Here is a 15,173-nt window from a genome sequence, read left to right as displayed (position 1 = left end):
TGAGCAATTTATTTCGAATGCAGTCTTTAAACCGGCTTTTCCAGCTTTGTACATTTCAAACATTTGCAACGAGGTCTCACTGCTTCCACTCGACAGTTGTGAATGTGGAAAAAGCTTTGTCTAAGGCAGCCGATAGGCTCACACATGGCCCAAACCGTACGATAATTTTAAAACAATTCCCATGCTTCAAAAATAATGTTTGTCATTTCAATATCGTCGATAATTTATCCTTTAATTTATCTTCCCATTGCGTTATTACAATAATTCGTTCTATCATAGTCTCCCACCACCCGACATCAATAATCCATTTTAGTTTAAATTTTCTACAATAAGACAACAACTAACTAGCATGTTGTGCCATTATTCCCATTGCAGATATTCATCACGTCTGTTTCGAAAATGGCCTCATCTTTCACGGGAACACAAATCACTACATAACGATTTACAGTCCGTCTTCTCCTGCTACGCCCTGTTGATGCACATACCGGAGCAGTTCCATCCACAATGAACAACACTTTCGTGCAAGTGAGATACTTCCTGCTGCTAAACGCGGTTCGGCCGGAATCGGAACTGGTGACCAAACAGCAAGATGGCTCACTGCCGTCACAGTCCTCCGATATGCTATCGGACTCGGAACAGACCCAACTGCTACTGTATGACATCTTCATCCCGCTGCTTGGCACACTGATAATCGTCCTTAATCTGGCAGTCGTTACCTCCAGCTTGCTGTTGTTGCGAAAAGGTTAGTATCTTCAAACACACCCACACAGGCTCCGTATCCGCAGTGAACGACGTCCACCTGCGTCCGGTACGTGCAGGCAGGTGTGCACACGGGAATATCCTTTTCCTGCTCAGTGTACAAGCTGGCTCGCAATCACAAAGTTTTCACTTGCTGCAACATCGTTGGCAAGAAATGCACGGTAATCCTTGAAACTGGAACGAGTTGCATAATTATTTCAGATTAACTTGCTAGAACTTTCTGCAGTTCGCACTACGTTCCACTAACAACTTGCATTATTGTTTGCTATGAAAATATTTACAGTCAATATACCTCAGCAATGAAAAATAGTATAAATTATTTGAAAGCATTCGACAAATGCGAAGTTAGATTTACCATGATTAAAAAACAGCAACCTGCTGGAAGCAGTTCACATCTTCAGGTTTCTCTCCAGCGGCATTCCCGACTTCCTTTGATAAATGCACATTTGGATTCAGCAAAATGTGCATAATACTCACGCAACAACAGAATCTCAACATATGCCTCTTGAATACGTTATGTATGTATGAAGTGTATTTGTGAATCGCTCTGGAGCAAAGTCGGGTCACTACCGGAAAGAGGATCTGGAAACTTAGCAAAGAGGAAATTTCGCAACATAAAAATAATCATCCAGAACATTACTCCGTGACACCCGAGAGAAATGAAAACTTGTTTTACCCCACTTCACCCTCGGAGCAAGCCAGCCAGCTTGTACACAGTGGAATACGAGTTGAACATCGAGTCCTCGCCCCTCATGTGGATACCGTAAAGCGTTTCTGCATTTATTTCTTCCAGGTCAGCAGCCATACACGACGTACTTGTTCCTGGGAAATGTGGCCGCGTCGGACCTGCTGATGGGATTCGCGGTAATTTACGGCCAATATGCACCCAAAGAGATCCGTGGCGAGGACAATTGTGCCATCTTGATTGGTAAGTGTTCCGAAAGCGTTCGGCGAACATTTCAATTAGGCAATGCTCACGCCGACGACAGTAGCATTTCGCTTGTACGTACCATCCCGATTGGACCCGACAGTTCAATCCGGAGCGGTAAGACAATTTGACCAAACTAGCTGCACTGAACGGTACGGGCGAATGTGGCGAGGTGAAAAGTTCAAAGTGCAGTGGCTCAGAATTAAATCAGCTGAGGTATTCTTGGAAAGAAAACTACTACACTGTGAGTCAATTGCACGGTAGCGTGTAGGATTAATTGGTCTCAGAAGCTTTATGTTTTCTTTGTGAGTGTGTGCGTGTGTGTTTTTTTTTGCTACGAACCATGTGTTTTACGACCGACCTGTATGGCAAGCCAGAGTTTTCAGTTCCAAATGAATGAATAGTGCCGAAGAGCCGGTTAATTAAAAAAAATGCTCTAATTCTATACAATTATGCTGATGTCTTCATTAGCACATAATTTAGAAAAAATTGAGTCAACATCACGACGCTCGGTAATGTGAAAAAGCATATAGTAGTCTTTTTGATTGTGCGCATCGAAAATAGCACCATGGAACAGACCGATTTAGGTCAACCTCGTAAACAGTCATAAATAGTATAGATAGTAAAGTAAACATAATAGACTACTAGACAAATATTGGCGCTGGCAACACTGATATTTTACAGGTTATATTTGTTGGAAAAATCATACCAAACTTGTTTTGGTATTTTTTTTTTTTGTATTTTTTTGATTAATTCAACATCAACAGAGTACAGTTGTCCCACTGATGGTTTCTTATACCATAAACAATCACACAGTTAAAAAAAATACAAATATACAGTTTTTCTTAAACGTCATTTATAGAGAAAAACACAGAAAAGTTTCGACGGATAATTTCACGAGATTAAAATCAAAGACAGCGGAAACCCTATTGTGGAGTCGCTATACTCCGGTCATAATACTGTTTTGTCCGTAGTAGGTGCGATGAAATGGTATTCGCAGCATTGCGTCATTCCGCAATGCCCTGTAACGTAGGCGTTCAGATTAATCGTTCCCAAAATAGCAGCACAATCGATTCTTCCCTGCCACATATCAGCAGCAAGAAAAGCTCTTGCGACGTTTCTTCGCATCTGAAGTGTCTCCAAATGGATCAATCGGCATCGTCTCTCGTAACTCGGCAAGCGGAACGGATCTCGGCAGGGTAGATGACGGAGTGCAAAACGTGAGAAGCGGCAGGAACTCGACTCAATCCTGGCCATTCCGTTTTGAAAATACGGATGCCAGACAAATGGAATCGTATTCGAGAGTCGAATGGATGAGTGAGCAGTGTAATGCCTTGAGACAATACACGTTGGTGAAGCCTTTAGGAATGTGGAACACAATGTAGGAAATATGTCGTCTAAACAATAACTGACTGTCCAAGATAACGCCGAGATCCTTCACTTGGTCGACACATTGGATTTCACAACCATCGAGCTTTTATGGGAAAATCACAGGTTGACGAACTCGGACGAAAGAAATAATGGAGCATTTTTCAGGATTCACGAGCATGCAGTTAAGGTTACACCAATCCATACAGGTGTCAAGCTCTCGTTGAAGACGGATTACATCGACCTTGGAGCGAATCCTCAAGTAAACCTTCAGATCATAGACGTAGGATACACCAACACGGTTTCATTGCTGGCCGCTCCGTGACTACAAATCTTCTAGATTTCACTTCTATTTGTATTATCGAAACGGAACGTAAGGCACAAGTGGATGTGATCTATACTGACTTAAAAGCTGCCTTCGACCGCATCAATCATCGAATACTGCTTGACAAAGTCTTACGTCTGGGTGCTACGCAACAATTTGTCGCCTGGCTACGCTCATATTTGTGCAATAGAGTCCTGCAAGTGAAACTTGAGTCTAAGTTATCGTCGCCGTTTACAAATAAATCTGGTGTACCTCAAGGCAGTAACTTGGGTCCACTTTTGTTTATCATATTCTTCAACGACGCTGCCCCTGCTCTTGGAACTGGGTGCAGACTGGTATATGCTGATGATCTTAAAATTTACTTGACGACTCGTTGCATCGAGGATTGTCGTCGTCTTCAGACACTTTTGGACACATTTGTGAACTGGTGTAAATCAAACTACTTGACTATCAGCACTGCTAAATGTGAGGTAATGACATTTCATCGTATTAAATCGCCGATGGTATTCGATTATAGAATTGATCAAATATTAAAAAGGGTTGAATGCGTTAACGATCTTGGTGTCACATTAGACCCGAAAATGGCGTTTGATCGGCATCGTGCGATGATAATTTCAAAAGCAACCCGTCAGCTGGGATTTATCGCCAAAATTGGACGAGATTTCAATGATCCACATTGTTTCAAAGCACTCTATTGCGCGTTAGTCCGTCCGATTCTTGAAAACGCTTGTCTGATTTGGACACCGCACTAGCTCTATTGGAACCTTCGAATTGAACGAGTGCAAAGAAGGTTTATACGATTGGCTCTACGGAATCTGCCTTGGCGTGATCCAGATAACTTACCCCCATATCCTGACCGCTGTCGTTTGCTTGGTCTCGATACACTTGAGTGTCGGCGTAAGGTGCAACAGGCGTTGTTCGTGGCCAAACTGCTGAATGGCGAGATTGATTGTCCAAAGTTGCTGTCGCTTCTAAACTTTCGTGCATCTCAAAGGACTCTGAGACCGACGTCACTGCTGACTAACAGATTTCACCGCACTGAATTTGGCCGCAATGAACCAGTGGCATCGTGTATAAAAAACTTTCAACCAAGTAGAGGAGTATTTTGAATTCGGTGAACCGTTGAATAAGTTCAAGCGTTTGGTGACAATGCAATTGTCGTAGATTATTATTAGTGTTAATAGTACTTCATTTAGACTTTAAGTCAGATGGGTTGTAAAACAATAAAACAATACACGAGGGCCTTAAAGAACGTGGTTGACATCATTGAAGTATAGCAGGAAAATTAACGGTCCCTAATAACTGCCTTGTGGGATTCCAGACGAGGCCGAAAACGCATTAGATTGTTAAACCTTTAACCGTCACAATCAGTTTACGACCTGTGAGATAGGAATTAAACCAGCGCAGCACACTCCGGCCGATACCGAGTCTTTTCAATTTGGCAATTGGCTATTGCCAATAGCATGATTGATTTTGCCCAACGCCGCAGATAAATCTGTATAGATGACGTCCATTTCAGCAGGATCCGTTAAGCTTTTTGCAATATATGTGACACAGGAGATTTGTAGTTGTTGATCAGTGAAATCATGGTGATGATCATCATGATCATGAATAACTTCGAAGTGACGAACAATGATGAGTTTCCTCGGTAGTTATTGATATCTTACATGGGCAGTTTTCCATACGGACGGAAATACCCCGCTGGTAATAGACCAACAGCTGGATCGTTAAAACTATAACAGCACTAGATGATGATCAACATGGTAGCTGCATTGATGTTTAAGTAGAATTATCGATAATTCATGTATGAAATAAGGAGAGTTACCTGGAAGGAGCATCAAATACATAGTAATGAGATGAGTGGTGATAACTGTCGGTAAACTAAATGGTCACAGAAATAGGACGCTCGATTTTAATTTTGAGTGTATTTCGTGTAAAGTACATTCAAAACATTTGTCTTAAATAAGTTGAACACAAATCTTTCTCCCTTTGCTTTAATTACCAGTTGCAATCGTTGTTGAAAAGCGTTACAACTGGCACGCACGATATCCTGAGATATTTCATCCCAAATCTTCTCCAAACGTTGCTTGAAAGTATCCACAGTCGATCGTTTGGTGTTTCCTAGTTTGCCTAGCATGTGACCCTACGCATAGGAGTCGATTTCGAAGAAATAAAATCCGTAAAAATGTCCCCACACCAAGCCTGTGTGCTTTTGCCTGGTGAGACGGTGCAAAATTTTGTTGTAAGCAGAATGTTGCATGCTTGTAGTGTTTTTTGACCATGGAAAGCAAGTGGTTCTATTAAGTGTTGATTTTTATACCAATTTCAATAAACAACAATGGAACATTTGAGCTTTTGGAGAAACATACCCATACTATTGCCCTGGAAAAATTGTAAAACCCTGGAATAGCCAGTTTGTCCCGAGGAATATCAGAAAGATTTCCTGCAGATAGCCAATCATTTTGTTGGTTGTGGTGATCCTGTAGCAGAAACATTTTTTCGTCCGAAAACAGAATATCACAGAGCAGCTGCCGACACCCTTCGACTTTCGCAATCTTCTGCTTTTCAGTCGCACGATTTGATATTGTTTTTCATGGAATCAATCGAAGATCATCTTTCAAAACCTTCTTCATAGTTGACCACGAAATTTCCAGTACCTTGACCATCTTACGTCCAGACTGATCTGGTTTCCGTCGAATTCGTACTCTTACTCATTTGATGACTTCCGGTGTCCTTACAGTGCGTGTACAGCCAGGGGAGTATTTTCGAAGAATCGGTTTCCTTGTATCGCTTGATGGTACGAAAGGTGAATGTTCCATTTATTCCGATTGGCATCAGTTTCTTTAAAATATCATTCGGTCGAAAATTTTTCGAAAACAGACATTTCACAAGCTCCCTATTTGCGACCATAATTACCACGACTCTTAAAATAAAAAATTCAAAACAAACTTGCAAGCTGCGTAGACATTTCAATACACTCTAAACGAAAAATCAATGGAAACATCTATGATTAGCCCATTTTTAATTAAACATGTCCAAAAAATACTGACAGTCAGCAGTCAGGCATGTCTAAAAAACCTGCACGTTGTGTAAAAGCAACCGCGAGCTGTTTCAGTGTTGTCTTTTATACACCGGGTTTTAACACTTCGGTAACACTCGGGATTGCGTGCATTTATGCCTCGTAAAAGTTTATTGGGTATAGAGTGATTTATCTATTTTGGATAGACCTTTTGCATACTCTATTTTGGACGTGTCCATTTGATTTTGCCGTAAGGTAACCAACCTATTTTGGACCGCATCAGCAGCTGTACATAATTTGGACACTTCCATTTGATTTTGCAGCAAATGTCCAAATTGTGTACAGCTGCTGATGGGGTCCAAAATACGTTGGTTATCCTAAATGTTCAAAATAAAGTATGCGTAACGCCTGTCCAAAACTCACCCTGTGCTGGACGATCAGCGTGAACTCGTGTCTTTTAGCTAGCGTTAGGTTTTCGTATTCGCTTTTCTATTTCATTAACTCACACTGCCAATTGGGATAAGTATGAAGCGCCTCTATGCGTGTTTATATGAGCATGAAAATACTCGGAAACGTAGGAGTCCAAATGACGTTGGTGCTGAGAGGTCGCTGGATGGGGACTCGTGACATGTGACAACGATGTAAGTTGGGAAGTAAAACGATGAATTGCAAGTGCAACTGCGAATCGTGTTTTCTATGGATTACATAGCCAGCTGACGTCCCGTAATTTGCAAATTCGCACAAAACTGGCGATTTACAGAACACTTATCCTCCTGGTGGCCCTTTACGGACAGGAATCATGGACGCTGAAGGAAGCTGATCGGCGAGTGCTTGGAGTTTTTGAGCGTAAATACTTGGGTTAATACTTGGTGGCAAATTGGAAAATCGATTGTGGCGCAAATACATAAGCCTTATCGAGTATATATACAAATATGCTGATATATTGAAGGTAGTACAATGTGGACGACTGCAGTGGGACGGGCTCGTGGCCAGAATACCTGTGCTAGGAAGAGACCGTAGATTTCTGGACAGAACCCGCACCCGAGTGATGTGCGCTGTCGAAGACGATTCGGCACGTTCAGCCGATGTTCGAGGGGGTTGGAGAACGGAAGCCCTTAGACCGACAGTATTGGAGGAACATAACTGGTTCGGTGCAGGGTCGATAACAGACCGTCGCCAATAAAGTAAAGCAAGCAAGTATCGACAATTTGCATCTAGTTTCGCTAATCTAATTCTCGACCGTAAAATTTGGAAAGAAAGTTCGATTGTGATAATAATTTGAAAAATAGTTATTTTCTAAGTAATACGCAATCTTGTTAACGGACCGCCAGTAATCGACACCACAACCAAGACTAACTACGTTAAAAAAATACAAAAATATTATATTCTATTGCCTACGTTTACGTACGAGACTTCAGTTTTCATTAGATTTGAATGACTGATCGACAAAATTGGTTGAGGAAAAGAGGATGTACTTGTTCGATACGGTTTACTTCCAGGACATCAACTTCGCCTTAGCTACTTTTTTTTGGTAATCGAAGTGAACAAAATCGCAGATGTATGACATCGCCGTCTGGGGCAAGACAAGCTAAATGTGTGCTTGCATGTGATTGGTTAAAAAATGAAAATTGAAAAACTTGACTTTCCAATCAACTGTGACTGTGAGTATGGAATATTGTGTCGAATAAACAGATATTTAACGTTTTGGTCCAAGCTAACATATGTAAAATTAGTCATATTACCCCATTTTGATTATTGCGCAACGATGCTATTGTTGGCGTCAGATACTCAGGTGCAAAGGCTTCAAATGTTGCAAAATAAGATTATGAGAACATTACTTAGATGTGAACGGCTGACACCAACAACTCTTATGTTGGATGTGCTCCAATGGATGTCAGTGAAACAACGAATAATCTACAATAGCGTAATGGTCGTACAAAAAATGAAACTAGTGATATTGCTTGAGTATCTAACATATGAAGTTCAGTTTGGCAGAGATGTACATAGACACAATACTAGAGGAGCTTCTGATTTCAGGTTGCCTCGATTTTTGAAACATACGACTCAGAGATCGCTTTTTTATAAAGGTCTTCAAATATACAACAGTTTGCCGTTGGACGTGAAGTCTACAAGAAATATAACGCAGTTTAAGCGAGTGGCAATTGTGGCAGTGGAAAGTCAGTTTTAAATTAAAGACAATACATGCATATGAACACGTCGTGATGCTGAAATCAAATTGATTCGTGTAGTCTGATGTCTACTAAGGTAAAATTGCTTGGATAGGAGAGCTTACTATATTGCTTGCAAAGGAAAAACATGCAAAATAGTATTGGCAGTCTTTAGCCAATTAGAAGTAGTCAAAAGAAGTAATAATACTATGATGGACATACGCGGGAGAGTGATGCAACAAGTCACACTGATTAGATAAACAAAGATGTGGAAAATGTGAAGAAATCAGTTTCAAATAACCGAGAGATACACCGTCCCTCCCACTCCAAAGATGCGTATTGGATGGAGGCAAGGACCAAGAAAGGTCGGGGCCATCATAGAAGAAAAGGACTATTTAGCAGTTGCATTATGATTATAATCATTACATAACAAAATTGCTGGACATTTTTTCTACCCAACGACATATTGACGAGAAAATTCCATGTAGTATAAAAAAACTTATTGATGTTTGAAATCTTTCAATCCAACGGAACAGTTCCGTTGTCGTTTTCACAAAGTGATACCCAGTATAGTAAACAAAGTCGTACATCAAAAATAAAATAAATTAAATGTCGTGACGTGACTAAACGTAATTATTATGGGCATTTATGTTGTCAATCACATAAGAAATATTCATTTAATCGGTTAAAAGAAATCCGGTAGTCTAAGTTTGTGAAATCTATTTTTCACAGAGCATGAATTTGGATAATAATATTCAAGGATATGTAAACTCTGCTCTGGTGTAAGCATTTCCTTTGGTAGCAAAGTGGCTGTTAAAAGTAAATCATTGAAAAAGGAACCTTTAAAAAATCGCCCTTTATATTTAACTAGAAACACAAACAACAAGAAGTCAAGATTTTGCATGACCCGTTTTGCGCATAAATGTTGCTTGCAGGCTTAACAATCAAATCATTCGGCTTCGGATCGATATATTACGCTCTGGGTTCGAAAACACGAGTAAATCTAACCTATCATTCGACCAACAACGTCCGTCAGCGTACGACTTGCTGGCCGAATGAAATATGCAATATATTATTGACTAATCACAGTGTCACTTTACCCCCGATAGGTCTAATTGTGTCCACAACCATCGTCTCCGTGTACAGTGTCGGTCTAATCGCCGTTGACCGGTACCTTTACATCGTATATGGAATGCAGTATCAGCGCTACATCACGCCCAGCCGAGCAAAACTGCTGATCGCCGCCACCTGGTTATTAGGTGAGTTGATGCCAGAATAGCAAGATGGCGCAACCCATCCTTGTATTGCACTGGAACTGATTCGCTATCCGTATATATTTCCACTTCAAACATATTCATCTATTTGCAGGTCTCATCATTGGCTTTCTACCGGCTTTCGGATGGCGCGGTGACACCGACGAAGGACGTGTCTGTTGGTTCATACGGCTGGCTCCACCTGCTCTGGTCATTCTGACCGCCACAATCGGAGTAATACCGTTGATTATAGTGATTGTTCTATATAGTATAATACTGCACAAAGCCTTGCGTAGGGTGTCTCAGCTGAAAAAAGCAAGTCGTGACCAGCAAGGTGCACTGTCAGGTAATTTAAGACTTTTTCGTGGTGGCGCCGCAGCGGCTTCCAATTCTAACCTGGACTCGGAACAACCGTTGGCTGAAGAGCACTCCAAACCGAGGAAATGGTACCACTGTTGCAGAAAACGAACGAATAAGACGTTTGATAGACAGCCTGCTGGTATCACCGGAAAACATCCCACCAAATGGAAAGCCATTAAGGTGGTCATGCTAACAACGGGTTGTTTAGCCCTAACATGGATTCCATATTTCATTGCTAGCATAATTTACGTCCTGTGTGACCCAGAAACCAACCCCGATTTATGTCGTAGTGTGCAGTTTGCCATCGCCAGCCCTCTGGCGATTCTAGGTCTTACTAACAGTCTCCTGAATCCTTTTATCTACGCCTGGTGGCACCACGGCTTTCGAACCTCGGTGAAGAAGCTGTGGAGAAAAATGTGCCACTGTTGCCACCAGCGAAGCAACAATAAATCATTCTCCCGAAACCCGGTGGTAGCCGTCGGATACGGCAACGGCGACAGCGACGGAAGCTGTCAGCAAGCACGAAGCTCGGATACTACGACAACAACTTCCATTACTGTCCCTAGTCTATCTACCACCCGTGCATCAACGAGCAGAAACAACAACAATATCCAAGCGGAGGCCACCAGTGCCAGTGACCTGGAAACTCAAACAACCGACACGGATAATGGTCATCGTAGAGAACGGACGGGACCGTAACTTTCAATATCCCCCGGCAATTTTTATTCTCGAACAAAACGAAAAAAAAAATCAAATGAGGTACAGCTCCAGTCACGTGACAGATCAAGCACAGGAAACTGCAATGAGCTATTTTTTTTTTGAAAACTCATCCAGCATTAACAGTATTAGCCATCCTAGGAATAATAAATAACGTAGCAATGGATCCACTTTCAATGTAGTTTCCTTTCCTGTTTATCCTCGATTTTTCTCCCGGTGCTCAACGGTAGAACTGAATGTAATTCCAAAGAGAAAAAAATCCACTTACTAGCTGTTGTTGCTGCTGCTGCTGCTGCTGCTTGTGCACAGAAAATATTAAAATAATCGTAACGTTCATTCATGCTCTGGACGCAGCAGCTTCCAACAGTAATGAGCTGCGACGACCGCGGGCATGTCCAGTTAAGGGGGAGCATGTGCTGTGCACCGCGAGAGTAGCATCTGATCCGAAACTAGCCGTCATATGCGCTTTCACTAGGACTTGTTTACTAGTAATGGACATGTAGTTTTAATAATTATAAGCCTGTGTTGCTTATCTCTGTATGTATGTCCTGAAATATAATGAGATAAACTGAAAACACATTCAAATTCATTAAATATGTTCTGCATTCGATTTGAACTTTTTTAGCAAGTGAGGGCGGATCTTCAATGGGAGCAGTCCACCACCTTGCCTCAACCCTCCGCGCTATCCGAAGGGACTAGTGTACCAGAAATGCGCTTGTAGTATGTCACTCACTGATTTTAGAGCAGCTTTGATCGGCCGCGTATATCAGTTTTCGGGCATTATTTACCATAGATGTTCCCGCACGACTGTACCGGACACCGCCTTAAAATCGATGAAATATTTATTTTACCAGATAATTTATCGGAGTGTGAAAATTTGACTAAAGTGCACTTTATTAATGACTTTGTAGTCAATAAATCTTCATACAATTTTTCTGATAAGGTTGCACAATGAGGAACAGTGTACTGTCCCAAGTATACTTTTTCCAGCTATGATTTTGCAATTTTCATCGGTTCTGGTCAATAACGGAGTAGCAGCACACGGGCGGTATCCTATGCTTATGCTTATGCTTATGCTTAATAAATCTTCATACAATTTTTCCCTAAAGCAACAAAATCTGGTGAACGTGGCCCTCAATTGTGCGGAGACTCAAAAACGAAATGTCGACCAAGCTATAATTAACAATGCGTCAGGTATCAGCAGTTGCGAAATATTCATCGAACATATTAAGGACGTGCGCACAACTTTTTCGAAAATTATCTGAACGTTTAAGGCAATAAAGGCAATAAAATTGTTATCATGGACAAAACAAACTAAAGCTTGTGTCATTTAATATCCGGATCAACTGTTATGTGGTGAAACGTTTTGATAGTGTAATGAAGCGTAACAAGTCCTTTATCTGAGACGCAACCTTCAATGCTCAAACCCGATTCTACCAAGGATAATGGCTCTACCAAAAATTTGTAATCCAGGGAATGACATAAGGGAAATTGCATCGGCAGTGGCAGCGCAAACTGAAAATTTGGCAAAATGGCTAGTCAAACAATTCCAAGCCATACCAAAGCGAAGGTACGTGTGGGGCAACCTCCCGAAGGAGTTCCGCAACCACCAGCTTCTAGCACGTCCCAGATAACACAAGATCGTAATAGAAAGTGCACATTAAGTCGTATGCATGTCAATTTTACATTGGAATTGCATAATGATTAGAGTATGACAAGGCGAAGTGTACAATAAGTTGTTTTGCGGTCGTGCGTGTCGTCATATACAAGTTATGGCTGTGAATTGTAAAGTAGTATAGATGATTATGAGATTTAGTTACATCTTCAGGAGGATTATTAAGTTGCATGTTCCAAAAATTGTTGCATAGAATGCAAAATAGAATTATCTAAATTTTTGCACGTATATTGCCTACACTTTGGTATGTTATGTTATGATATGTTCTTATGTGGTGTAATAAAATGTAACTTTTTCGTGCGGATATGATTTCGTATTTCTCAGTTGCAACCGAAATATACTAACCAAATTGGTTACTGGGGTCGGTGACGGTTACGAAGGTTCGAACGATTCCCTGCAATGGGGATCTGCATCTCCATCAACCACGAATCAATGTCCGCGATGGTTACGAAGGTTAGCGAGGCTTCCCGTAAGGGAGCACTGCATCAACCATCAACCGCTAATCGCCACTCCTCAGAATCCACCGAAAAGTGCCGGTCGTAATTCGGTCTTTAGCCAACTGTAACCACAGAAGCCCTCTGATGTATTTAAGCAGGCCAGCCTCTGACTCTAACGACTCTGCCATGGACGGCCTCAAACATAGCGAGTAGATTTCGCTGCGTGCAAGCAAATGTCCATCGTGCCAAGGGCGCTTCCAGCGTCCTTGGTCGAAGGTTCGTAAACCAACAGCTAACAACTGCTTTCATTCAAGAACCTTGGGTTCACGGCAAGAGAATTCTCGGTTTTGGTAATTACGATAAATTAAACTACTGTAACCCGCATTTCAAACCGAGGACTGCAATTCTCCTAACTAGAGATATAAAAATTTCTCCCATTACAGATTTCATACAACGCGATATCATCACCGCCGAACTGCAAGTGCCAACGACTACGGGGAATCAGGACCTGGTCGTGACGTGCGCGTACTTCCCGAGTGACAAGGAAAAGGACGGTGTTCGTTTTCGGAACATCTGTCATGTTAATGACCTACAAACCCTACCATGACCTACAAAGCAAGATCATTAATGCTTTTATCGTGAACTATCGGTTAGCCACGCGGACAGTCTGCCATGACGTGCCCTGATGGAATGAAACGCTCAGCAACCTTCGTCGGCAAGCAAGGCGTTTATTCAACAGGGCTAAGATCACGTCCTATTGGGAAACCTACAGAGCTTTTTCCAACAGATAAAAAGCAGTACTTCGCGAGGCCAAAGGAAAGTCCAGGATTAGGAGTTTCTTCGACTGTGATAGTAACAGGTTGGAGGATTGAATGTTCAGTCTTTAAATGCAGTGGACGATTTGTTTTATTTTACGTCAACGTTTCGATCTTTGGTTTAGACTTCTTCAGGGCTTAAAGTTTAAACCGTCTTTGTCTAGTAAATTTTAGCCTACAGTGTTGTCTGTCTTTGGGTTTGGATGTATAATGGTTCGTTTGTCTGTAATCTCTAAAATATGTCCAGGGTTAGGATCTGCGAAAGCAACCAGAATCTGCCTGAGGCTGCGCGACTCCAAAAATCATTAAGCAACGTCCAAGGACTATCATTTACCTACCCAAGCAACAATTCTAAAGCCACTTGGTTTTACTTAATTTTTATAAGGGTTTTATTGCGGTATTAATCATTACCTCTGGTTTTGTTATGGTATTACGTAATACCAAGAGGGTACGAGTCAAAACACACTTATAGCTAGCTAGAAATCAATAATAAAACTGTTAATAAAGCAGTTACCGTTAATAAAGCAATTGATATTACCACGATTAAACTAGTTGGCTGCACCATGTCTCTTATAAACTTACCATACATGTGGCGTAGCAATACAATATGGCGCGCCAATCGAAATTGATTTTATTATGGTTGTTTGTCAAACCACAATAAATCTGTTAGTTTAGTTTAGTTTAGTTCTGTGCTTTTCTTGATATTGAAGGCGCTTTCGACAACACGTCCTTCGCTTCATTTAATACGACTCTCCTTAACAAAGGAACTGGCCAGTCGACAATGAGCTGAATTCAAGCAATGCTGTCAAGCACGGAAATCACAGCCTCATTGGGAGATACATCGATCACGATCTCAGTGATCAAAGGATGTCCTCAAGGAGGAGTTCTCTCCCCCTTGCCCCCTTGCTGGTGGTCGACACAATCTTTCCCAAACTGTCACAGCATAGTTATGAGGCCATTGCGTGCGCCGACGGTGTAGTACTTATTGTTAGAGGTAAATTTGACGTAGTGCTGTCTAGTCGTATGCAAAGAACTTTAAATACCACTATTTCGTGGAATTTACGAGAGGGGCTTAACATAAACCCCACCAAAACTGTCGTGATACCATTCACTAGGCAGGGGAGACATCCTCTTACTACGCCTACACTGAATGGCGTCAGATTAAGTTCCAACAATGAAGCTAAACATCTGGATTATTTTCGGTCATAAACTGAACTGGACTGCTCACCTAGATTGTGCTGTCAAGAAAGCAACAACAGCCATATGGGCATGCAGTTCACTGTTTGGTAAAACCTGGGGACCGAAATACCAACTACCCCTTGGTCATATACTAATATTGCCCGGTACAG

The 15,173-nt window shown here is 41.6% G+C and overlaps 1 protein-coding gene across 1 annotated transcript; it reads left to right on the top strand.

The window, feature by feature from the left end:
- The first annotated feature begins 504 nt into the window (after positions 1-504).
- Positions 505-13,616, top strand: LOC128745593 (5-hydroxytryptamine receptor 1A-alpha-like). Its single transcript, XM_053842671.1, has 6 exons — positions 505-742; positions 1,553-1,687; positions 9,677-9,826; positions 9,936-10,875; positions 12,897-13,111; positions 13,453-13,616. Exons 1-6 carry the CDS (start codon positions 505-507, stop codon positions 13,614-13,616), a joined length of 1,842 nt encoding a protein of 613 aa, XP_053698646.1.
- Positions 13,617-15,173: the final 1,557 nt, after the last annotated feature.

Source organism: Sabethes cyaneus, chromosome 1 (genome assembly GCF_943734655.1).
Source record: "Sabethes cyaneus chromosome 1, idSabCyanKW18_F2, whole genome shotgun sequence".
Lineage (NCBI taxonomy): Eukaryota > Metazoa > Arthropoda > Insecta > Diptera > Culicidae > Sabethes > Sabethes cyaneus.
Note: the sequence above shows the minus strand (reverse complement) of the source record. Positions and strands in the feature narration are given on the sequence as shown.

Coding starts and splice junctions, on each gene's coding strand:
- LOC128745593 (XM_053842671.1), top strand. CDS start 505: ATGAACAACACTTTCGTGCAAGTGAGATACTTCCTGCTGCTAAACGCG. Junction 743..1,552: donor CTTGCTGTTGTTGCGAAAAG/GTTAGTATCTTC, acceptor TATTTCTTCCAG/GTCAGCAGCCATACACGACG. Junction 13,112..13,452: donor TCCACCGAAAAGTGCCGGTC/GTAATTCGGTCT, acceptor CTCCCATTACAG/ATTTCATACAACGCGATATC.